The sequence below is a fragment of the Phyllobates terribilis genome, unplaced genomic scaffold (genome assembly GCF_046119375.1).
Source record: "Phyllobates terribilis strain yellow unplaced genomic scaffold, ASM4611937v1 Scaffold_2__4_contigs__length_985480577, whole genome shotgun sequence".
NCBI lineage: Eukaryota > Metazoa > Chordata > Amphibia > Anura > Dendrobatidae > Phyllobates > Phyllobates terribilis.
The window spans coordinates 938,997,338-939,024,089 of NW_027362762.1; the positions used below are offsets into that span (position 1 = coordinate 938,997,338).

The following is a 26,752-nucleotide window of genomic DNA, read 5'->3' on the forward strand; positions in this document are numbered from 1 at the left end:
TGCCTGCTCACCTGGGAGCACACATCTGCTACCTGCTTGCTAGCCTACCTGGAGGCTCCGCCGTCACGTGCTGTGACCACCTGCCTGTCCAGTGACTCCTGCCCGCTCACCTGGGAGCGCTCATCTGCTGCCTGTCTGCTAGCCTACCTGGAGGCTCTGCCGTCACGTGCTGTGACCACCCGCCTGTCCAGAGACTTCTGCCCGCTCACCTGGGAGCGCTCTTCTGCCGCCTGTCTGTTGGTCTTCCTGGAGGCTCCGCCGTCACATGCTGTGACCACCCGTTCATCCAGAGACTCTCGCCTGCTCACCTGGGAGCTCACGTCTATCATCAGCCGCCACAGGTCGTACCAACCCTTTATTCAGAGACTGCCCCGGTCACTTGCCGTGACCATCTGCCCGTTCATCCAGAGACTGCCCCGGTCACTTGCCGTGACCTCCAGCCCGTTCACTCAGAGACTGTCCCGGTCACCTGCTGTGACTTCCTGCCCGTCTTCCCTGGTCGCCACCCGCTCCCTTACAAGGACCGCCCCCTTGTATAGTAGCTCAGAGGTTCCGCCTCCCAGACCCGTTACAGTTTGCTCGGGCCATGGAACCCGGTGGCACCCAAGCTCCCTCGCTCTCGGACCTGTGTCATGAACTGTCCCGTCAAAGGTCTCAACAGGAGTCCATCCTGGGTCACCTGCGGAATGTCAAATACTCGCCTGGACACTCTGACTGCTCCACCAGCAACCTCCGCCAGTGCCATGTCTCGCAATCCGGCAGCTCCGCTGCCCACTAATACCATGGTATCCTACCCCGGACCCCGGCTTTCTGCACCTCCTCGCTTCGGAGGCGACTCCGCCCAGGCTCGGGGCTTCATAAATCAGTGCACCCTGCACTTTGAACTATTGTCCCACCAGTTTAACTCCGACTGAGCCAAAATTGCATTTATCATGTCCCATCTCACCGGGGAGGCCCTGGCCTGGCTAAATCCTCTATGGGAGAGAGGAGACCCCCTGGTGTCCAACCTGCCTGCTTTTCTCACGGCTTTCCGGAAAGTCTTCGACGAACCCGGACGGAAGACCTCATCCGCATCATCACTGCTACGCCTCCGTCAGGGAAGTCTCACCGTGGGCCAATATGCCATACGGTTCCGTACCCTTGCCTCGGAGCTGGCCTGGGATAACGACGCTCTGGTATCCGTCTTCTGGGAGGGTCTGTCCGGCCGTATTAAAGATGAACTTGCCGGTCGGGACATCCCTACCACTCTCGATGACCTAATAACTCTTGCCACCCGGATTGACCTACGGTTCCAGGAGCGTGCCAAAGAGGTCACCCGTGAGAGGAGGTTACCACGTCTAGCTCCTACTTTTCAGAAACCCGTCACTCCCTCCGTCTCTACCCAGGTACACTCTCCTGAGCCTATGCAGGTCGACCAGACCAAGATGGTCAAAACTCGTCAGGTCTTACGCCGTGCCGAGGGGAGCTGCTTCTACTGTGGCAGTAAGGAGCACCGGATCCGTACCTGCCCGGAGAGGTCGGGAAACGCCTGTGTCTAGGTTCGCTAGGAGAGGTCGACCTAGACAAGAATAAATCCTCTCCATCTCTGCTGTTGTCAGTCTCAATCGTCTGCGGGGAGAACCGTTATTTCGAACTAGCCCAACTTGACTCTGGAGCAGCCGGGAATCTTATTTCACAGTCCCTGGTAGAGAAATACCGCATCCCCACCAAACCTCTGGCTGTACCCTTGTCTGTTGCTGCCGTGGATGGGGGTCTCTTACCACGCCCCATCCAACTCATCACCGAATCCATTACTCTGCAGGTGGGAATGCTGCATTCTGAGAGTATCTCCTTTCATGTTCTGCCTGGACTCTCCCACGCCCTCTTGCTAGGCCTACCTTGGCTCCAGAGACATGCACCCGTGCTTGACTGGCAGACCGGAGAAGTCCTTCGCTGGGGACAGGACTGCCATAAGACCTGTCTGGTTCCCGTCCATCCCGTCCGTCCTTCTCCTACCCCAGCTAATCTACCTGGACTTCCGATTCCTTATTGGTCTTATGCTGATGTCTTTAATAAAAAGGAAGCAGAGACACTACCCCCTCATAGACCATACGACTGCCCTATCGACCTGTTACCTGGTACTACTCCTCCCCGTGGGCGTATTTATCTATTATCCGCTGCTGAGACCCGGTCGATGTCCGAATATATTGAGGAGAATCTGGCCAGGGGATTCATCCGGAAATCTACCTCCCCGGCGGGAGCAGGCTTCTTTTTCGTCAAAAAGAAGGACGGCTCTCTCCGTCCCTGTATAGACTATAGAGGCCTTAAACAGATCACGGTGAAGAATAAGTACCCCCTTCCGCTCATTCCGGAGTTATTTGATCGTCTGAGGGGGGCTAGAATCTTCACCAAACTGGACCTCCGTGGGGTGTACAACCTGGTCCGTATCCGTCAGGGGGATGAATGGAAGACGGCATTCAACACCCGGGACGGCCACTATGAATATCTGGTAATGCCCTTTGGTCTCTGTAACGCTCCTGCCGTCTTTCAAGAGTTGGTCAATGACATCTTCCGGGACCTTCTCTACTCCTGCGTAGTGGTGTACCTGGACGACATCTTGGTCTTCTCTCCGGATCTCCAGACTCACCGGAGGGACGTTCGTCAGGTCCTGCTCAGGCTCAGGCAGAATCACCTCTTCGCTAAATACGAGAAGTGCCTCTTTGAGCAGACCTCGCTTCCGTTTTTGGGCTACATTATTTCTCAGACCGGCCTACGAATGGATCCAGAGAAACTGTCTGCCATCGAGAAATGGCCTCGACCAGAGGGGTTGAAGGCCATTCAGCGATTCCTGGGCTTCGCTAACTACTATCGCCTCTTCATACCACACTTCTCTTCCCGGACTGCCCCAATTTCCACGCTCACCCGTAAGGGTACTAATCCCACAGAGTGGCCGCCCGAAGCAGAGGAGGCCTTTCTTTCCCTAAAACAGGCCTTCTCTTCCGCCCCGGTGCTGCATCGCCCGGACGGCAACAAGCAGTTCTTCCTGGAAGTTGACGCCTCCTCCTCTGGAGCCGGAGCGGTACTTACTCAAAAATCATCTTCCGGGAGAATGGTAACTTGTGGCTTCTTGTCCAAACTCTTCTCCTCTTCTGAGCGCAACTATTCCATAGGAGACCGAGAGTTATTGGCCATCAAGCTGGCGTTGGAGGAGTGGCGTTACCTACTCGAGGGGGCTCTTCACCCGGTAATAATTTACACTGACCACAAGAACTTGGCTTACCTCCAGCATGCCCAGAGACTTAACCCGCGCCAAGCCCGGTGGTCCTTGTTTTTTGCTCGCTTTGATTTTGTTCTTCATTTTTGCCCGGCTGACAAAAACGTCAAAGCAGACGCCTTGTCCCGATCCTTTCTGGTGTCCGATCTCGAGGAAGAACCTAAACATATCATCGATCCCGCCAGAGTAATGCAGGTGGCTCCCGTGAGTCTAAATCGTCTCCCTCCCGGTAAGACGTTTGTTTCAGTACCTGATCGGAAGAAGATCCTACACTGGGGCCATTCGTCTAAACTAGCTGGCCACGCCGGTCAGAAAAAGACCCTCCAGCTTATTGCCCGGCACTACTGGTGGCCTACCCTGCACAAGGACGTAATAGACTTTGTTTCTGCCTGTGTGTCCTGCGTCCGCAACAAAGTCCCGAGACACCTGCCAGCCGGTCGCCTCCTTCCGCTTCCTGTGCCTGCTGCCCCCTGGCAGCATATTGCTATGGACTTCATAACTCATCTCCCCGTCTCCGCCGGTTGTACGGTCATTTGGGTGGTCGCTGATCGCTTTTCCAAGATGGCTCACTTTATTCCCCTGCCAGCCCTCCCGTCTGCACCCGAGCTGGCTAAAGACTTTATCCGCCACATCTTCCGTCTTCATGGCCTGCCCCTCCACATCGTGTCGGATCGTGGGGTACAGTTCACCTCACGTTTCTGGAGAGCCACTTGTAAACTGCTAGACGTCACCCTGGACTTCTCTTCCGCTTACCACCCACAGTCCAATGGTCAAGTGGAGCGGATCAATCAGAACCTGACCAGTTACCTCCGGCACTTCGTTAATGCCCATCATTCAGACTGGGTGGATCTCCTACCATGGGCCGAGTTCTCTTATAACAATCACGAGAGCGAATCCTCCTCCAAATCCCCGTTTTTTGTAGTCTTCGGTCAGCATCCTCGGATTCCTTTTCCTGTCTCCACCTCTGTGGACAACCCGGCTGCGGAATCTCTCGTTAGCAAATTTTCCTCCATTTGGGAGAGTACCCGATCCGCACTCCTTCAGTCGTCCGAACGGATGAAAAGACACGCTGACAAAAAACGCCTGGATCCTCCACAATTTCGTCCTGGAGATAAAGTCTGGCTCTCATCTAAATATGTCCGACTCAAGATACCTTCTTACAAGTTAGGGCCTCGGTTCATCGGTCCTCTGGAGGTCATCAGTCAGATCAACCCGGTGGCCTATAAATTGAAACTCCCGGCCAACTTACGGATCCCTAACTCCTTCCATGTATCTCTCCTCAAACCTGTGGTACTTAACTCTTTTTCCAAGTCTACAGGTACGCCTCCTGCTCCGGTTTCTGCTGAGGACGAGTTTGAGGTAGAGAACATTCTTGCCACCAAAAGGGTAAGAGGAAAGACCTTTTTTCTAGTAGATTGGAAGGGGTTTGGTCCTGAGGAGAGAATGTGGGAGCCCCGGGAGAACATCCATGCCCCTCTTATCCTAGCTAAATTTCTGTCTGGCCTAAAAAAGGGGGGGCCTAAAGGGGGGGGTACTCTAGCGCCGGCGTCCCTGCCCTCTGCTAGGCAGGGACGCTGTTCCCCTCACCTCTCTGCTCCGTGCCCGGCGTCCTCCTCCCGCTCTGCTGGCAGCGCGCGCTCCTTCCCGGCCACTGTGCTTAGGGCGCGCGCGCTCTCCCTCCCTCTTAAAGGGGCCGCGCGCGCCGTCCTAAGGAGTCCCCGGCCAATGGCCGGAGGACTTCACCATATATAAGGCACCTCCTCCAAAATGGAGGTGCCCGAGCAATGTTGTTGCACTGTTCACTACTCTGCTTCAGCCCTCAGGTCCCGTTGCCAGTTACCTGCCAGATTCCTGCCAGCTTGCTGTCTTATTCCTGCCTGATTATCTGCTACCTGCCTGCTAGTCTGAGGTCCGACGGTCTGCCTTACTACTCCTGTCAGTCTGTCTAAGGACCAGCCTGTCCGCTCACCTGGGAGCGCACTCCAGCCACCTGCCTGCTTGCCTGAGGTCCGACGGTCTGCCTTCCAACTCCTATCAGTCTGTCTATGGACCAGCTTGCCTGCTCACCTGGGAGCACACATCTGCTACCTGCTTGCTAGCCTACCTGGAGGCTCCACCGTCACGTGCTGTGACCACCTGCCTGTCCAGTGACTCCTGCCCGCTCACCTGGGAGCGCTCATCTGCTGCCTGTCTGCTAGCCTACCTGGAGGCTCTGCCGTCACGTGCTGTGACCACCCGCCTGTCCAGAGACTTCTGCCCGCTCACCTGGGAGCGCTCTTCTGCCGCCTGTCTGTTGGTCTTCCTGGAGGCTCCGCCGTCACATGCTGTGACCACCCGTTCATCCAGAGACTCTCGCCTGCTCACCTGGGAGCTCACGTCTATCATCAGCCGCCACAGGTCGTACCAACCCTTTATTCAGAGACTGCCCCGGTCACTTGCCGTGACCATCTGCCCGTTCATCCAGAGACTGCCCCGGTCACTTGCCGTGACCTCCAGCCCGTTCACTCAGAGACTGTCCCGGTCACCTGCTGTGACTTCCTGCCCGTCTTCCCTGGTCGCCACCCGCTCCCTTACAAGGACCGCCCCCTTGTATAGTAGCTCAGAGGTTCCGCCTCCCAGACCCGTTACACCCAGCACTGTGTGACGTACCTCTACACAGGTCCACAAACCACACTGTATACTGGGGTACAACAAGAACATGGGGGAATTTGATCTCTCTGATCTAGTCCTCCAGCCATACAGTTCCATGAGAAAAGCCAAAGTGTGGTACAAGAAGCTGGCCATGCTCATCTTACAGATGGCAATGTACAATGCTTTTGTGCTATCACTATGTGCAGGCCAGACTGGTATGTCGTACCTTCAATTCCAGGAGATAGTGATCAAGGCCCTAATGTTTGGAGATCAGGAAGGAGCAGGCTTCAGAACTTCCGGAACTGAAGGTGCTCACATCGTACCAGGCCAACATTTTTTCCTGGGAGGTCCCTCAAAAAGGAAGGTCGCAAAAGAGGTGCCAAGTGTGTTACAGAAGGGGGATATGCAAGGACACCACTTATCAATCGACACCTGCCCCATCAAACCTGGCCTGTGTATAAAATAATGCTTCAGACTGTACCACACATGGACTACTAAATTAATTTCTGACTTACACAAGTCATGTATGCCAACCTGACGTACACTACCCAACTCACATATACCAACCTGACGAACTCTACACTACTCGCGTATACCAACATTGATGACCATTCCATCAAAGTCTACATTCCAAAACTTCACTCCTTCCCTTTCAAACCCTGCCGTGCCCCCAAACAGTGGTTTTCCTCCACATATGTGATATCAGTGTACTCAGGAGAAATTGCACAACAGATTTTGGCATCCATTTTCTCCTGTTACCCTTGTGAAAATAAAAAAATTGGGGACTAAAAGATAATTTTTGTGGAAAAAATATGTTTTTTTTTTATTTTCAAAGCTCTACGTTATAAACTTCTGTGAAGCACCTGGAGGTTCAAGGTACTCATCACACATCTAGATAAGTTTTTTGAGGGGGTCTAGTTTCCAAAATGGGGTCACTTGTGGGGGGTTTCTACCATTTAGGCACATCAGGGGCTCTCTAAACTTGACATGGTTTCCGCTCTTGATTCCAGTCAATTTTATGTTCAAAAAGTCAAACAGTGCTCCTTCCTTTCTGAGCCCTGCTGTGCACCCAAACAATGGTTTCCCCTCACATATGGGGTATCAGGGTACTCAGGAGAAATTTCACAACAAATTTTGTTGTCCATTTTCACCTGTTACTTTTGTGAAAACAAAAAAAATTGGGTCTAAAGTAAAATTTTTGTGAAAAAAAGTTAAATGTTCATTTTTTCCTTCCACGTTGCTTCAGTTCCTGTAAAGCACCTGAAGGGTTAATAAACTTCTTAAATGTGGTTTTGAGCACCTTGAGGGGTGCAGTTTTTAGAATGGTGTCACTTTTGGATATTTTGTAATATCTAAAATATGTATATGTCATATAGGCCCCTCAAAGTCACTTCAAACGTGATGTGGTCCCTAAAAAAATGTTTTGTAAATTCTGTTAGAAAAATGAGAAATCGCTGGTCAATTTTTAACCCTTATAACGTCCTAGCAAACAAAAATTATGTTTCCAAAATTGTGCTGATGTAAATTAGACATGTGGAAAATGTTATGTATGAACTATTGTATGCGACATCACTCTCTGATTTAAGGGCATAAAAATTGAAGGTTTGAACATTGCTAAATGTTAAAAATTTTCGCCAAATTTCAGTTTTTTCACAAATAAATGCAAGTCATATCGAATAAATTTTACCACTGTCATTAAGTACAATTTATCACCAAAAAACAATCTCAGAATCAGGGGAATCCGTTGAAGCGTTCCAGAGTAATTACTTCATAAAGTGACAGTGGTCAGAATTGTAAACCTTGGCCTTGTCATGAAGGTGCAAACAGGCTTGGGGGATAGAGAAGTTAAAATAAGCTCTGGAGACAAATTCTCAGGGAGATCTATATCAGGCACATAGATCTTAACAATTAATTTACATATTAAGAAAAATGTTGATTTCTCTGGAATAAGTCATCAGATCGCAGATATCAGGTATCATTTTATTCAATTTTCTATGACTTGCATTCCCATATAGACAGTTTAGGAGGGTTGATCCTACGGACAGATTCTCTTTAAGGCTTTTCTCAAATGACCACTCTGTCAGCTCATCATCTACTCTCTGGTGATATTCTCCAGGCCTCTCTACCCAATACCACAATGGCACGTCTTGCATATAGGTCCCCCAAAAGCATTTTAGTTGACCCACTATACAGCACTTCTACAGGCTTCTCGTTACATTTTTCCTAGGTCTCCAGCCCACCATCTTTCTCACGATGGACACGTTCACTGCAGCTTCCAAGCCAGCAACATTCATGATGGTCAGCTCAAGCCTACCAGTTATATGGGCCTCTAGGCACCAGACATAGTTGCCTCCTTTCCTAGACACTAAAGCTACTCTATTATTTTAACTTCTCTATAAACTCCTACCAACATAACACCTTGGTGCCTCAATTCTCAGACCTTTGACACCATCCAAACCAACCTCAACCTGCAGACAGGACATGGCCTAAAGTTCTTTAAAAATTATTTTGTAATTGATTTTGTAAAATTCTGCTTATGTTTTAAATAGAAGTGATAGAGTACAACATATTGCTCCTTAGTTACTAGCAAGCATGAACATCTGGCTTGATTTGGCCGTGAACGTGTTTCTCTGGGAAAATCTCTTGGATAGTAAAATATTAACAATTTCCGTACTAGAACTCTAGGAGAAACAGCATACAATCTCCAGTTATCTCTCTCACAGCTTCCTTTATATATCCAAGCATTAGGTACCTGAACTGGAGCTCGGCAGTGGACCATCTGCTAAAATTTTGTCTGGAGGACACTTGGCGAAGAGCATCACCGTGTCACTAGCTCCGGCAAACTTTCATTGGAGGCCACTTGGCCAGTATCTCAAGTGTTTCAGTAGCTCTGGCCTACAATACACATTGGGGTCTTTCCAATTAGGTTTGCGTAGACTGGTCATTTTGTAGATGGTATCAAAGGTCTGGTTCAATGCAGGTAATCTCCGACTCCTACGCTGTGTACTTTGCGACAGATGAACTCAGGGTTACTGGAGGTTCCTGGCAGGTTACGCAAGACATCTGCTGGAATCATGGCTTCTTCAAATATGTCTTATGGCCAAAGAAACTACAGCTGTCCATACAAATGGTGCAATATAAAGCCGCGGTGATGACTGGATATCCAGCTACTTTATAGGGATCAGTCAATGTAGTATTGGATATTAACAGTGTAGACAATGGAGACAGCAGTTGGGTCATGTATCTGGAGTATTTCCAAATTTTCTAGTAAAGATACTGTCCCTGATTGATTACTGTGTTGGTGCATGTTATTTATCTAGTTTTTGGTATTTTTTACCTGTTTTTTTATGTAGGCTAAATTTTTCTTTTAAGTTGCACCTTTTTAAGTCTGTTTCACACACGTTTGCCCCCTTTTTTTATTATTATGTTCATTATTGTGAGCGTAACTTTTGTTGGCAGCCAATTCATAAATCGTGACTTTTTAAAAAGTTATCAAAGTGTTGTGCTAATGTACTCAATCCCCTCTAGTGTGAATTTATTTTGTTTGTCAGAAAATTTTGCACAATGATATTGTCTGTGACATTTTAAAGGAATATGTGACTTTTTGCTTTAAAAAGGTCCAAAAAAAAAAAAAAAGTTTGAGATAAAAATAAAGAGCATTTTTAATTTTGCTCAAGATTCATGAACCACATGCTCCATTTTGAAGAGGTCCACACAAGGGAATTGGATCTATGAGGATTAGTTTCAAATTCGTCCAAATCGGCAAATTCGGGGTCATATCGAGATAAAATATGGGTAGGGTTCATGCATTCTTAGCTTTAAATTGGAGTATGGGACTTAAAGGGGTATTTCCATCTCCAAGATACTTTACCAATATGTAATAATAATAATAATAATAATATTAGCAAATACCACCAATCAGAAATGTAGTATTGTTCTCCTGATTTGCTATGTCACTTACCCCATGTGCAGGGCATTGTTGTAGCTTAAGTATCCATGTACTCAGCTGTTATCTGGTCACTGTATATTGGTATTATTTGAGCACTGTATGGCTGTACTTTACTAAGGCGTTGTTTGGCACAGGTACAGTTTTGAAGTGTACCATAAGGGCAGCACTGTATAGCATTATTATTAACCCCTTCCCGATATAGGATTTATCAGTCCTCCAAAATAATACCAATAAAAAGTAGAGCTCACCACGCAAAAATAAACCTTCACAAAGCTCCATTGACAGAAAAGTAAAAAAAAAAAAAAAAAGTTCCGGAGTTTTTTTTTTAATCACTGAAATATAAAACAACTGTACAAGTTTGGTATCGCTGTAATCGTGCTGACCTGAAGAATCACGTAGCTTTTTTTTTTTGTTACCGCACAAACAACGATGTAAGAGCAAATTTAAAAAAACAATGACATCATTGCATTTATTTCACCACTTCACTGCACTTGGAATTTTTTTCAAAATTTTTTGGTACATTATTTAGTAAAATTAATTCTGTCGTTCAAATTTACAACCCATTCTGGACAAATTAAGCCCTAAAACTAAGTAGACACAAAGATAAAAAAAAAAGTTATGGCTCTTGGGAAAAAAAAGGAGGAATAAAACGAAAATTTAGGAAGTTAACTCGCACTGTAATATTATTTGGCCAACTAACGGCGCTGTTATTCTCCCACCATACTGTTTGGTGCTTATTGGACAATATTTGATATGTTTAGATATGTTTTATATTTACTTGTATGAGGAACGATCCGCTAAACTCCATTTGGAGATAAAGGAAGGGGGTACAATTATTTTACCTTGTGGGTCTAAGGAACCAGCTCTAAATCCTTTTTTTTTTTCAGGGCTAAGCAATATGAGGTACACGTTAAGGCAGTCTGTCACCAGAAAATCACTGTCCAAACCAAGCACAGGTGCTCAGTGTACCCTTGGCCTGGACAAACAGATCACTGCACCTTCCCACCTACTTGTTTTCTGGCATAGAAGGTCAAGACAGATAAAAAAAAAAAGTAGGTGGGAGGCGTTCACTGAACTGCTTGGCCACACTAAGGGTGCACCAAGCGCCTGAGCATGGTTTGAACAGTCGTTTCGAGCTGATTGAAATGAATGGAAATATCTTGGTGATGGGTGGTTTTCATATGTACAGGCAGCTTTTTCCAGTCCTTTTGCTAACATTTTTGAAGCTATAGAATTTGTTTATTCTCATTGACTAAGCAAATCTCACCTCCGCTCCCGTCAAGGCAATATAGCTTTTTATGTGTCCATGTTTAATGACCCTTTACCAGCGTCAGGTAATAATATCTTCAATATAAAGCTCAGCTGACAGGATCATAAATACCTGCATGTCTCCTGACCCTGAAGAAAAACCAGAGATGAACTGGATTGTAAGAGAAGTGAAGTTACAGATGTCTCATGAGATAAGGTTCTACAGGCTCGGGGGTAAGACACTGATACTCACTGTGACATTTTACGGCCTTATCTGAAAGAGATTGTAAATAAGGTGAAAAGACAGGACAAGTGCCAGACTATGATATACAGTTGTGGGGGGAGGAGGCTTCTTTTTGGTCATAAATCGGTGCACAAATTTCTAAGGCGCCTTTACACAGCAAGGTTCTTAGGAATGCTGATTCACGATAATCTTGTAGTCCAAACAGGCTGCCGATCACCCGATGAACGAGCAAAACGCTCATCCATTGGGCGAAATGACCTTTTGTGATGTCGGCTGTCTGTGTAATCAGGCCATTAAACCACCACTGGTCGGAAAATATATACCCATCACTAGACAAACCTTTAGCTGTTGTTTCTTCTGGATCAACATTAAACATTTATAAAAGATGCTTCTAGAAAACTTGGACCTTCTTCAGTATCCTTAGTTATCAGTCCATGTGGGTCTTCCTTTCTTGACAATAGCCATGAGGTGCCCATACAACTTAGATGGCTGTTGGCCAACAATTATCTCTCCAATCGCCCCATACACATGAACAATGCGCTTGACCGAGAGGTTATGTATTTGACTCGCCCCCTGGGCCGTGGGGCACTCGAGACCGGACTTCAGGGCAATGCTGGGAGTAGTAGTGGTGACCCGGTCCCGTGGCTCAGGGTGGTCAGACCAGTGGTAGTCAATGATGTGTTTTAGGTAATGTCCGGCTACGCCACCCGTGGATTGCGGTCAGGGAGGACCGCCGCTGCAAGGCAGACCGCTGAGGCTGGTGTTGGGGATGCAGCAGGGAATAGTACAACTCCCCACGGGAGGAGGGTAGCCTCAGGGCAGGTAATAGGATGCTGGGGGTGATGGTGCAGGCGCAGCAGTAACAACACAGAGTCCAAGAATGCAGTCCAGGGTCTTTTACTGATCTTATCATAGACCCACCAGGAGTACAGGGTAGGAATGGACCTGGGTGTCTGAGGGCATTCGGGCGAGCTCCGCTGGTCAGGGTGAGTGGGTAGGCCTACCGTTCTCTCTCTCTGCCCTTGCTGACTATCTCCTCCTTTAGTGGTACGATAGCCCACGTCCCTGAGCTTGCCGTGTACTACGCCTGTATGGCTTGCGACTCAGGCCTTAGGTACCTGTAGCTTCTCCGTGCTGTACCGGTCCTTCTGTGTGGCGGAGCCTCCAGGCTTCTTGGCCAAGGGACCTGAAATCCCTTGTGGGTTGGTTTTCTGCTGCAGGACCTGCAACCCTGACAGCCTCGGACCCCAATGTCCAGTTGTGTAATCTCTCTCTCTGCCAGGACAGGCTCTCGTCGCCTCTGTCCCTGGCTTTCTGCTCCTCCTTTGCCTCCTGGACTCCTCAGCTGCGACTGACCTGTCCCTCTCTTCTGGGAACCCTTCTGGATACTTCAGAAGCGGGTCCTGGTCTCTCTAACCCTGCTCTCAGTACCAGTTTTTATAGGGGCAGCCTGCTCCCCCTACTGGCCTGGGACAGGAGGTGCTGCATGCAAATGGTCCATGACCAGAGAACCTCCCTCCTGCTCTCAGACACAGCCTTACAAGTTTGTGGCATCCAGGCCTGGGGTGACACATATTCTCTATGGGGAGAGCGGTGTACCCTGCTTCCAGACTTATGTTGCATCACCTTATATTCCTGAAAAGGAATTGGACACTTGAATTAAAACTGCCCAAACCTTATCTCCCGTGACACCTGTTGGGGGAGAATCAGGAGGATTAAGCCCACCCATATACATTAGAATAAAGTTGACTGAACTTGCCAATATCGCCGTGTTCAGCCAACAGTCCAGTGTGTACGGGCTCCAATGGCAGCTGTTTGTTGGGGAAGTTAAGGATCTGGCATGTCCAATTTCTGTCGATCCTTTTGTTCTATAGAAATAAGTCAGCAGAAAGGTCTCTCTCTTAGAGAATGCAGGAGCCCTAGACCTAGTACAAAAGAGTCAATCTGTCACAGGTGTGTCAGAAGTGACAGACAGTCACCCTGCAGTTGATTGTAGGAGATCTCTTCATTTGGCATTACAGACAACTTCTTAGATCTGTATCTCTAGGACCCAGCGGCTACCTTCCTATGGCTAATTAACACCCTGACCTGGGTGTATAAATAACTGCTGTGTGCCAGAGGGAGGTGCTGGCGATATTCATTACCCCTTGTGATGGCTTGAGCAAGAGCAGTACTTCTTCCTCTCTGGTGCTAGAGGACGTGTTCGCATTTGTCTGGAGTCGACTAAAGCTAAGCGTTTTTCCCTTGTTTGTCCCCCCCTTTGTTGTCTTTAGTGTTCAGTGGGGATCCACTAGTGCTCATCCCCTCCCTTCCCTAGCCTGAGCCTAACGGCAGGGAAAGACAGAGCGAGGTACGCGTGCAGCGATTGGTGAAGAACCAATATAGGGACGTTAGTGTAGACAGGGTGACACTAGATCAGCCTAGGAGGTCCCCCCCCCTTTCTTTAGAGTTTGGGCTCCTTTTCCCTCTTCCCTTTTGTGGCACTTAGTCTTTCCCACACCTTGCGTGACTCAGTCGATATAGCTGCCAGCCGAACGATCAGATGAGCTATCGTTCAGCTGACATCTATGTATGGGGATTTCAGATAGTCTAGTTATCTGCTTTGGACAACTATTGTCTAATTTGTATGGTGACATTAACCTCAAATTTCTAAAGATTCAAGACAACAGGTGTAACATATACAAGAATGCCAAATGGAGAATGCGGATGATGAGTAGAGAGGACTGAAGAAGGAAGAGTATGCGTATATTTATGAGTTCTCCATAGCCTTCTATATAGACCTTTGCCATTGTTTTGGTGTAAGTAGCAGACTTAAAGGGATGGTATGGCCAAACTAATAACTGCACAGGCGCCATGCATACACTGTGTGCAGAATTATTAGGCAAGTTGTATTTTAGAGGATTATTTTTATTATTGATCAACAACTATGTTCTCAATCAACCCAAAAGACTCATAAATATCCAAGCTTAATATTTTTGAAAGTTGGAGTGGGTTTTTTTTTAGATTTGGCTATCTTAGGAGGATATCTGTTTGTGCAGGTAACTATTACTGTGCAGAATTATTAGGCAACTTAATAAAAAACAAATATAATCCCATCTCACTTGTTTATTTTCACCAGGTAAACCAATATCAGTGCACAAAATTTGGAAATAAACATTTCTGACATGCAAAAACAAAAACCCAAAAAATTAGTGATCAATATAGTCACCTTTCTTTATGATGACACTCAACAGCCTTCCATCCATAGATTCTGTCAGTTGCTTGATCTGTTTTCGATCAACAGTGCGTGCAGCAGCCACCACAGCTTCTCAGACACTGCTCCGAGGTGTACTGTTTTCCCTCCCTGTAGATCTCACGTTTTATGATGGACCACAGGTTCTCTATGGGGTTCAGATCAGGTGAACAAGGGGGCCATGTCATTATTTTTTCTTCTTTTAGACCTTTAATGGCCAGCCACGCTGTGGAGTAGTTGGATGCATGTGATGGGGCATTGTCCTGCATGAAAATCATGTTTTTCTTGAACGATACCGACTTCTTCCTGTACCACTGCTTGAAGAAGTTGTCTTCCAGAAACGGGCAGTAGGTCTGGGAGTTGAACTTCACTCCATCCTCAACACGAAAAGGTCCTACAAGTTCATCTTTGATGATACCAGCCCATACCAGTACCCCACCTCCACCTTGCTGGCGTCTGAGTCGGAGTGGAGCTCTCTGCCCTTTACTGATCCAGCCTCTGGCCCATCCATCTGGCCCATCAAGAGTCACTCTCATTTCATCAGTCCATAAAACCTTTGAAAAATCAGTCTTAAGATATTTCTTGGCCCATTCTTGACGTTTTATCTTATGTTTCTTGTTCAAAGGTGGTCGTTTTTCAGCCTTCCTTACCTTGGCTATGTCCTGAGTATCGCACACCTTGTGCTTTTTGATACCCCAGTAATGTTGCAGCTCTGAAATATGGCAAAACTGGTGGCGAATGGCATCTTGGCAGCTTCACACTTGATTTTCCTCAATTCATGGGCAGTTATTTTGCACCTTTTTTGACCAACACGCTTCTTGCGACCCAGTTGGCTATTTGCCATGAAATGCTTGATTGTTCGGTGATCACGCTTCAAAAGTTTGGAAATTTCAAGACTGCTGCATCCCTCTGCAAGACATCTCACAATTTTGGACTTTTCAGAGCCCGTCAAATCTCTCTTCTGACCCATTTTGCCAAAGGAAAGGAATTTGCCTAATAAATTAAGCACACCTTATATAGGGTGTTGATGTCATTAGTCAACACCCCTCCTCATTATAGAGATGCACATCACCAGATTTACTTAATTGGTAGTTGGCTCTCAAGCCTATGCAGCTTGGAGTAGGACAACATGTATAAAAAGTATCATGTGATCAAAATACTCATTTGCCTAAAAATTCTGCGCCCAGTATAGAGTGAAAATAAAAAATCGATGTATACTCATCTGCTGTCACCCCTGTGGATCCAGAACAGGGTGCTCTGGTGATCTGCGCCAAACTGGAAGCCATATAATTACCGCTCTCCTATCCCAGGACTACTGTGACTTGAAAAAAACATCTGCTGACGAGCTGTCCTTCCTAATCACTAGATCACAGGACCTTAGCAGTCTTGTGAACGGTAACATCATGGCTTTGAGTCTGGCACGGACCACCAAATTGGCCTGTACTGGGTCCACAGGAGTGACAGCAGGTGAGTATTGCTCAATTTGTTTTCATCCCATGCTTAGCTACTCTAGAGTTTTTATTAGGACCGGAAATTCCCTTTTTGCTTTTATCATAAGATCAATTCTTGTTTATATTCTTAAGTGTTTATTGGGTTATTGCCATCTTTAAATTATAAGGAAGCGCAAAGAAAAAAAGGCAAGGATTGGACATAATCCCTTGTGCAAGAAGAGAAGTGCCAATACATAATAATCAAACAGTCATCTAAGTGTTACATCAAAAGTGTGGAATAATAAAGTGAAAGACGGTCTTAGAATATGAGAAAAAACATGCTAATCAATAAAGGCTAAGAGTATGTAAAGTACTTATGTAATACATACTATAAAAATATATAGATATATACAACAATTCAGATTTTGCTGGGACAATTCAGTGGAACCGGATACAAAAGTGACGGGATTTACACAATTTTTTTATTTGTTTTTGGGGGAGTAGGAAACAAAACCAATTCTGATTGATACGATTAATACCAAATTGATCACATTTTTTTTTCTTTTTGAAATAATTTGTTTCTCTTCCTCAGTCTTCCAATATCTAGAACATTTTTTTCCGGTATTGGAGTAGTTTGTGAGCTTGTTTTATTTCTACAGGACGATTTGTAATATTTATCATATCATTTTTTTGATCACCCTTTATTCTGTTGAACACATAAATTTAAACTTTATCACACTAGATAAGATCAATAATATATTTATTTTATCACACGGGTCAGTGCCAGTATAACAGTACAATTATATATACTTTATCATTTTTTCAGACAAAGGAATTTTTTCAAGAATTTTATTTTAGATTTTGATTTAATTTTTTAGAATTTTTCAAACCTTGTATGAGTAATTGGCCATGAATATCTAATCTACTATTGGTTTAGATAATCTGCAATACTTATGTACCGGAAGTAATGGTGCGTGCTCCGCTTCTGTCTGATCGCGCTTCATCACTGCGCCATATTGGTACAGCGGCTTGTTAAAACAGCGCAGGATATTAAGAGGTTAAATAGACATATTTTGGAATTTCTGAATTCACACTACAGAATAAGGTGTCTGCATTCGAGGTCTTAGTGACCTGAATAGTTAAAGTATTGCGCAGGCCAATATACTTCTCTTGATTTAGAAATGTAATGTATGAGGAACTCTTTTCTTTAACCCCTTTCCGACATGTGCCTTACTATTACGACACATGTCGGGTCCCTCACTTTTCCAGGTACATGACAGCTGATCTGTACAGCTGTCATGTGCCCCTAATCGCGGTTCCAACCGAGTCTGTTAACATGTTAAATGCCGCTGTCAATCTCTGACAGCGGCATTTAACTTGCGCTTACCGGAAGCGCGTCAGAAACCACCCATCGGCGACCCCATCACATGATCGTGGGTCGCCGATTGGTTGGCATGATAACCCGTGGTTTGCAAGAGACCCCTGTGGCCTGCTACACACAGGCGATCTGATGATTGCTGCTTCTTGTCTCCCATGGAGACTATTGAAAGCGTGCAAAAAGTTTAAAAAAAAAAAAGTTTTTAAAAATATAAATATATTAAAAAATATAAAAGTTTAAATCACCCCCCTTTCTCCCCATTGAAAATAAAATAATAAAAAAAAATCAAATGTACACATATTTGGTATCGTCGCATTCAGAATCACCCGATCTATCAATATAAAAAATAATTAATCCAATCGGTAAAAGGCATAACGAAAAAAAACTAAAAAACGCCAGAAGTACGTTTTTTTGGTCGCCACTACATTGCAGTAAAATGCAATAACGGGCGATCAAAACATCGTATCTACACCGAAATGGTATCAACAAAAATGTCAGCTTAGCACGCAAAAATTAAGCCCTCACGTGGCCCAAGATCCCAAAAAATGGAGATGCTACGAGTCTCGGAAAATTGCGCCTTTTATTTTTTTTAACAAACTTTGGATTTTTTTTCACCACTTAAATAAAAATGAACCTATACATGTTTGGTATCTACGAACTCATAATGACCTGGAGAATTATTGCAGGTAAGTTTTAGCATTTAGTGAACATGGTCAAAAAAAGCCAAAAAACAACTGTGGAATCGCACTTTTTTTTGCAGTTTCGCTGCACTTGGAATTTTTTTCCCGTTTTCCAGTACAGGATATGGTAAAACCAATGGTATCGTTAAAAAGTACAACTCGTCCCGCAAAAAATAAGCCCTCACATTGCCATATTGACGGAAAAATAAAAAAGTTATGACTCTGGGAAGAAGGGGAGCAAAAAACGAAAGCGCAAAAAAACTGAAAATGGCCCGGTCATGAAGGGGTTAAATATTTCTCAATTTTAATTAAAATAAGAGACGAATAGAATTTAAAAAAAAAAAAAAGTTAAATTGAAGGAGAATTTGTTGGAATAGTTTTAACTTATTTGTGTGACTTTTGTATTTAAAAGCATTTGACGGGGTTGAGCCCCCCACAGTAACACAAACTTAATTGACTTCCGAATGGTGTAAGAAATAAAAAAAACTATACTCACCTCCTGGCCCGATACCCCTCATTCGTTCTTGGTACTGTGACTGGAGACAGGTGGTGGACACAGAAAAAGTGTCAAATGAGGCAATATGAAGTCGCACTTCACGGTTTAGGAAAAAGAAAAAAAGTGAAGATGGAAAAAATATGGAATCCCAAATGGCCAAGTATTTTAATATGTATTTAATGTGTTAACATAGTTGTGTGGTGACTTGAGTTGTAGTCCATGTCCACCGGACCAGGGCATTGTAAACCTACTGTGAGTAACATCCTCGGCACCTCTTCTGATTAATAGGCCCCACTATGTATCCATCCACTGACTTTGTGGTGTCTACCAATCAAAAGAGGTGCTGGGATACTGCAGGAGGATCCTAAAAATGTGGCCCCTAGACCAGGGACCTGTAAACCTTTTTACTCGACCGGTGATTGGAAAACAGTGGGGTGAGTGGGGTTAGGGGAAAATGGCGAAATGAGGAAGGAAAGGTTCACTTCAGAATCTATAATTTATGGTGACATGAACAATTTATTTTTCATTTTACTGCCATCACAACTAATTTTACAAAAATGGCTATTTTTTTTAAGATAATTTTCAACTTTTTCCCATAAGAAAACATTGAAATGTGGCACCATCTGGGACTTTGTGACATTAGGCTGCCATGGCCTTGCTATTGTTAGATAAATTCATATTTTCGAAATTACATTGTATTTTTTTTTCTTCTTTTAGGACTAATCCAGAGCTGAAAATGGACATCACCCACTCAGACACGTCCAGCTACCCACTGGTGGGTGGAGATATTCAAACTGAAGTTAGGCCGGAGAGACCAAGAGTGATATCAAAAAGTGGCCACAGCAATGTGAAAATTGACAAAGTGGATGGGGTCTTTTTTCTTTACCTTCAAGACTTATGGACAACTGTGATTGACATGAAATGGAGGTATAAACTCACTTTGTTTGCCGCAACCTTTTTTTTGACATGGTGTTTTTTTGGAGTCTTTTATTTCGTGATTGCCATCGTCCATGGGGATGTCCGTGCAGACCCAAGTTCCAACCACACTCCTTGTGTAATGAATGTAGACTCCTTCACTGGTGCATTTTTGTTTTCTCTGGAATCACAGACCACAATTGGCTATGGGTTTAGGTTTATAACTGAGGAATGCCCAGTGGCTATAATCTTGCTTGTGGCACAGCTTGTCCTAACCACATTGATTGAAATATTTATCACTGGTACTTTCCTTGCCAAAATTGCCAGACCCAAAAAGCGTGCCGAGACTATAAAATTTAGCAATAAAGCAGTTATAACAAAACACGATGGAAAAATGTGTTTGGTTGTACAGGTGGCCAACATGAGGAAGAGTCTTTTAATACAATGTCAACTGTATGGAAAGCTTCTTCATTCATATGAGACCAAAGAAGGGGAGAAGATCCTACTCAAACAAGCCAACATGAATTTCCATGTGGACTCTTCTTCCGAAAGTCCCTTCTTAATCTTGCCATTAACCTTCTACCACGTCCTTGATGAAAATAGCCCGTTAAAGGATCTCACCCACGAAAACATAAAGATGAAAGAATTTGAGCTTGTCGTTCTTCTCAATGCCACCGTGGAGTCTACCAGCGTGGTCTGCCAGAGTCGAACATCATACCTTCCTGATGAGATCTACTGGGGTTATGAATTTGTTCCCGTTGTCTCTTTGTCACCACAAGGGAAATACGTTGCTGACTTCAGTAATTTTGATAAAATAAGGAAAAGCGTGGAGATACAAAAAATAGTCTTTTCAAATTTCGAGAAGCAGAGGTTGGAAGAGGAATTAAGGCAGCAAGAAGAGCGGGAAAGAGAACATTATAACGGGATGTCAATACAAAGCGATGTTTGACACGTCTATGTGTTGGATTTCAACTGACCGTGGAGGATGACTTTTGTTTTTATCATTATTGTTCGTCCAGACCAGTGACTCGTTTCTGGAATTGTTTTTAATTATTTTCTTGAATTTTTTTTTAAAGTTCGATTTATTCAGGAAGAGATCAATTTGTAGACTTGAAGACCTACTATGGTCTCATGCCATATTATGGATCCATTTGTACAGTACCCATGGAAATCCAATGATGTAAAAAAAAATATGTATAGTTTCTTATGGAATTCTTGAGAAAAAAACATTGTGGTATTTTCCATTACATTCTACATTATGGAAGTATCGTAGGGTGATGAATGGAGACGTGATGCAGCAATGAGTGTCTATGACGCTGTAATGCTGCACCATAGATATTCTGTGGGCCACCATACAAACCCTGGGATTGGTTGCATTTGGTTAAGCGTAGGCTTTATGAACATACCTGAATTACGGATTTGCATTGTATCGGTCCATAATACAAAACACATGGGTCTATGTGTCTAATTTCATACACACAGAATTTTTTTTTCTTCTGGGTGTTGGTTTTTCCACCATTCTGTGGAATGGTGTTATTTTTCATGACGTACTTTATAAACAAGTATTCTTTTTTCAAGCAATATATGGTGCTTCATGGAGGCAAGATATGACTCCTGGTGTGCCTATGTCTCCATAACTGTTGGTACTCCATATCCATGAAAAAAGTTGCTGGATACTCTGTTTTAATTATTCTTCCTGTTTAATCATAAATCCTATTATAATAACAGCATGGCAGAACGCAGCAAAACTGACGCGTTTCGACCATTGGGTAGTAATTATAACAGTTACAGTTTGTTGTTCTTCCATGCTGTGATTTTAGTGGATCCAAGGGATGTGAGTACAGGTTCAGTTTCTACTCTTAAAGACCCTTAGCCCTCCTGCTCATGGCTCTTTTATGAATCCATATTGTATGGGCCCATAATACAATACCAAAAGGAATCTATATTGGCCCATAAGTCCGATTTCTCTAAGGTGCCTACAGAGTTTTGTTTTTGGATTCCTTGTAAATATGAAATTGCGGAATATTCCATGAAATAAGTATTCTCACCTACAAATAATGTATACTATTTTATATATATTTGGTGGCACCATACACCACATTAGGTGCCTTCGACTTTGCAATATGGCACCATGAACACTCTGTGCTACATCTCAAGGTTTAGGGTTACTGATCTTGACTTTGTCATATACATAAAACCAAAGATCAAATTTAAAATCTAAAATACTAAACACTGTTGATTTTCAGACTAATACAAAAGGATTAATCTGCACTTTGTCTCGTTTCATAAAAGTTTGATGGACCACATATCTCATATCGCTATGTACTAGGTTCTCAGCCTGTGGAATAAGTACTCAAGGAGGTATCCACTTTGTTTTTGAGGGGTTCTTGCCTTTCCCAATGCTGCACTTTTAACAGCAAAGTATTGGGGATACTTTGATGCAGTGTATTTCCAGAAGGAGTACTTGGCTTAAAAAAACAACAACAAAAAACAAAAAGCACCTCTCTCTATTGTGTTATTGTTAATTTTAGGTATGGATTTAATATAATAATTTAAACAATGACTTGTATTATAAAACTGGAGAACAATTTGTATATATATTATGAACAAACATCTGCCAAACCACTGAGGAACACAAAAATTTATGTTTATAGAAAATAACAATATTCTGAAAAAAACAACAACAAAAAAAAATAATATATATCAAAGTTTCCTTGTGGGGAGGAATGATAGTATAAAACCTGAAAAATGTTGAAATATTCTTTGTGCAATAAATATTTTATTATGAATGGTATGTATGTTTATGTATATCAGGTATATCATCAAGTCCACCCCCGAGTACATAACATTTTCTCTCGTCTCTGCAGATTTTCCCCTTGTTTTGCTCCTTTTTTTTCTCCCTTAACTCTTGAAAGGAAAAATAATAACTTACTGTTTTAGTTACATCACATTTTTTTATTTAATTCATACTTTTTTTTTTTTACATTTTGATGGTTCTTGTTTTCTCTAGCTCGCTTGCCTGCTTTATTGTTTAGACTGGGACAGAGTAAGCAGGGTCATCTCATTTTTATGAGAATTTTGCTAAGTTGATGACAGCTCTGAAAATCTAGATAAGTCGGGATGGTAACACTATACACTTTATACACATAGATTAGGTTTTGTATGCATATCCTCTGATTTCCAGGGGACGACGCTGTACTTCATGTCTCCCTGAAAACTGTTCGAATTTATGCGATTTCGCTGTCAATTGAGTCCCATTATTTTCAGCTGCCATAAAGTGCACACAGTTTTATAGATAGTAAATATTGAGCAAAAAATGTTAAAAAAGCCAAAACACATTATTATACGCTAATTAAGCTACGATAAAACATATTACACTTTTCCTTAAGCAGAATTGATTTCCTGTAGCCTGAGAGACTTATATCCAAAAAGGCAGTATGGTATATAGTACAGAACTTTCATTGACTATTAACCACTATTAACTCATGTAGTCGGGGCGGGAATGTGGGGCGGGCTCAGGAACTGAGCCCGCATCATACTCGGCGGCCTCTTGCTTCCTTTGATCGCTTCTGTTTAAATCACTGACAGCAGCAATTAAATAGCTGATATTGCAAGTGTTCAATGACTCCTATCAGCTAATGGGGTACATTGGCAGCTAGGGGCCTGCTGAAGTCCCACATGGCTGCCTTGTAGGTCGTCTTAAGAAGCTGGGTTTCATCTGAGAAACACAATTTAACTGTATGCTATAATACTGTAGTATTGCAATATATAGAGTAAGCAATCAAGTGATCGCAGGGTTCTCAAGTAACCTTAGTGGACTAAGAAATAAAGTAAAACGAAAAAAAAAAAAGTTTTCTAAAAAAGTTTAAATCGTCCCCCTTTTCGAATAATAATAACAATAAACATATTGCGTATTGCCGCATCTGTAAAATTCCGATCTATCAAGATATAAAACAATTTTAACCATATGTTAATAGTTGAAGTGCAAGAACTACTTTTTTTCGGTTGTTGCACTCCTCAAAAAACCTGCAGTAAAACTCAATCAGAATGGCTTATATATAAACAAAAATAAATAATGTAAAAAATCAAAAGTTACTCAAAAAATGGTTAGACAACCAAATTTTTTTTTTTTACTCCCACTGCCTGGTCATTAATACTTCATAATGAATGCTGTAAAAAACAATCCCCCAAAAAAACAATGGAAGAATTGCATTTTTTTTACCGCAGATGGATTTTTTCCTTGTTTTTTTTTTTTTACAGATTACAAGGTACTGTGAATAGCGTCATTCAAAACTGACAACTCATCCCATAAAAAAAAAATCAAGCCCTCATATGGACATAGTAATGGACAAAAAAGTTATGGCTCTTGGAAAAAAAGGAAAATGCAAAAATTAAAAATGTCCTGGTGTGACAGGCCATAGTATACCCTGAGTCCAGACTATACCTGGAGTTAAAGCGGCCTAGGCTTGATTATACCCCCGGTCTATTATGGCCTAGACCAATTTGTACTCCGGGGTATTTGTACCCCCTCATGCCAGATTATACCACCTTGATATGAGCAGAGTTGAGTGATATACAGAAGAATTATTTAAGTTTTCAACATTATTGGGGGTTCAGGTTTGTCAGGTAAATTATGTGAGAAGATAACTGACTTAAATCTTAAAGTTCTAAACACAAAGACTTATTTCTTGAACCAAAAAAACTTAAATCAGTAAAAATTTTAGACTTCCACAAAGATATAAGGAATATATGTAAGGAATCCTACCGCACTTCTCAGTAGTTACACATTACAAACAGCTGTGTGTCGGAGTATGTTAGAAAGAGATCTGCACTTTGCAACCAATCAGAGACAGGGTGAGAAAGTCAGTGAAGTGATAAGATCAAGTTACAATTGCATTCTAAGGTAAAAGCTCTTATCTTAATGGACAACAGTGTAATCTCAGATGTAATGACTGTTGTCCGTTACCAGTCACATTGTAAATCACATGATGAAAATTTATCTTATAATACAACAAAAATACCTTCCCACTACGGGTAAGTCAGTTTTAAGTTATTAAAAAATGGCATCTAAAATCTATCTCAATTACCAGGGCTCATAAAATAGAGGGGTATATTGTAGACTGGAGGGGTATAGTTTGACCTAGACTATTTTACACCCCAGGTATAGTTTGGCCTAGGACAGTTTATCCCCCTCGAGGGTATATTGTAGCCTGGAGGGGTATAGTTTGGCCTAGGCCATTTTACACCCATAGGTATAGTTTTGCCTTGGACAGTTTATCCCCCCCGGGGTATACTCTGGCCTGGGCCAAACTATTCCCGGGTTTAATCTTGGCAGGGGTTAATTTGGCCTGTTACACTTGTCTTGGAGGGGTTAAAGTGCATATCTTGTAGCAACATGTACTGAAATGGTAGTCACTGAGCTGAAAGATAAGTGGTTGCTAGGCAACTGAAAGTAAACTGCCTGTAGAACACTCAAAGGGAAGTAAACTGATTTAAATTTTTGAAGAAAACAGTTGATAAAGCTGCACTGTGCCCAAAAAAAAAAGTTTAGGAGTAACATATCCCATAATTTGTGTTAAGCGGAGTTTACGGGTGGTAAATTATGGTGCCCATACACATTAGATAAGTCATCGGAAATGGCATATTTCACCCATAACAATTGATTGTCTGCTGTTTCTGTGAAATGAAGGGTTGTTAATTTTGACTAATGAACGTAGGTCGGACATGTTGGATTTTTTTTGACAAGTACTGGCTGAAGCATTGGCTGAAAAATATCCCATATTGGCCGATGCAATTTGAGATGGGCCATCAATAAACGATTGTTGGTCGGCCCATTTTTATCAAAAATTTAAGGGGGTATATAGAGTTTAACAGAGTAACACGTAAACCCTGTGAATCGGACCTCCTCCACAAAGACCAAGAAGTCGTCCAGAGCCCAAACTAGGAACCATTAGTTCTTCTACTAAGCAGCCCCCATTGGAAGGAATTGAGTAATTTGGAGACCCGGAAAATGAATCATAGAATCATAGAATGGTAGAGTTGGAAGGGACCTCCTGGGTCATCTGGTCCAACCCCCTGCTCAAAGCAGGATTCACTAGATCATCTCAGACAGATGTCTGTCCAGCCTCTGTTTGAAGACGTCCATTGAAGGGGAACTCACCACCTCTCGTGGCTGCCTGTTCCACTCATTGGACCATTTCAATTCAATAAAAAAAAAAAAAATACAACATTACTTTCTCATCAATGTTATCGGTGAGGTGGTTGCTCGTACTTAGCTTTCTCGCGAAGGAGTCCAAACCGGGACCATATCCAAAAGTGATCAAAGTGGAGGACTCGCCTTATGTCTGAGTGTTATGTCATAAAAGTAATATATTTTTATAACACTTGGTCTGGTAAGATCATAAATTGGCCACTAAAATTAAAAACTTTTTTCTCTGTGCTCTGGCAATATTGCTTTACAACAACAACAATAATAAATAATAATGATAAGATGAATAAAGACACTAAACTTTGTAACAATCAATCAGAATCCTCAAGTTATATTTGAATAAAAAATAAAAATGTAAAAAAAAAAAAAGATATGATTGATGGCTCCTGGGAACAGCGCCCTTTTGATAACACCGAGCTGTTTGAGCACAGGGACAATAAGTGCTGTCATGGGGATAAGATCCTTTTAATTTCCTATTTTTCAAAAATTATAAAATACACTAAAGTACTTCATATAATTTCTGCTGTGCATAAAATACTGTTGTGATCAGTATGAAATCTGATCGGCTGCTAATGTTTAAGAATTTGCTCTTAAACCTCTGTAAATATATTTTTATAAATACAGTAGTACATAAAATTCACCATATTTTATATATTACGTCTGTATATTGCTGTTAAAAGGTGGTGGACTAATGATGAATGTAAATTTAAAATGTAATGTTTTTTTTGTTATCAATGTATTATTGTAAAATGTGTAAGTTCTGCACTGACCAAATAATAAATGTTAAATTTGAAATATTTAATATCTTAGGGAAAAGTCTATCATTTGTAATTAATTACACTATAACATCTTCAAATGATAATTAGGAATTGGAGACTCCACCTTTTATACTTTCCTGGTAGCGTAGGAGTTAATGTCTGCCAGTGGCGTAGCAGTGGTATCGCAGCACCGAATTGCCGGGGCAGTGCACATGTCCTGGACTTCTGGTGCCTCAAATAAGTTGGATCTTGTGGTAGAGGCCACCATTCTCCATCCTATGGGCTGAAGGATGACATTGGCCTATGAGGAGCCAGTTGTTCAGATTAGGT

The 26,752-nt window shown here is 43.0% G+C and overlaps 1 protein-coding gene across 1 annotated transcript in view; it reads left to right on the top strand.

Annotated features, from left to right (window-relative positions):
- The window catches only part of KCNJ15 (potassium inwardly rectifying channel subfamily J member 15), an 89,759-nt gene extending 63,289 nt beyond the window's left edge, over positions 1–26,470 (top strand). Inside the window, exon 2 of the mRNA XM_073668416.1 lies at positions 19,259–26,470. Within this exon, the coding sequence (XP_073524517.1) occupies positions 19,278–20,405 (1,128 nt within the window). The 5' untranslated portion in view covers positions 19,259–19,277 and the 3' untranslated portion in view covers positions 20,406–26,470. The remainder of the gene's footprint in view (positions 1–19,258) is intronic.
- The last annotated feature ends 282 nt before the right edge of the window (positions 26,471–26,752 follow it).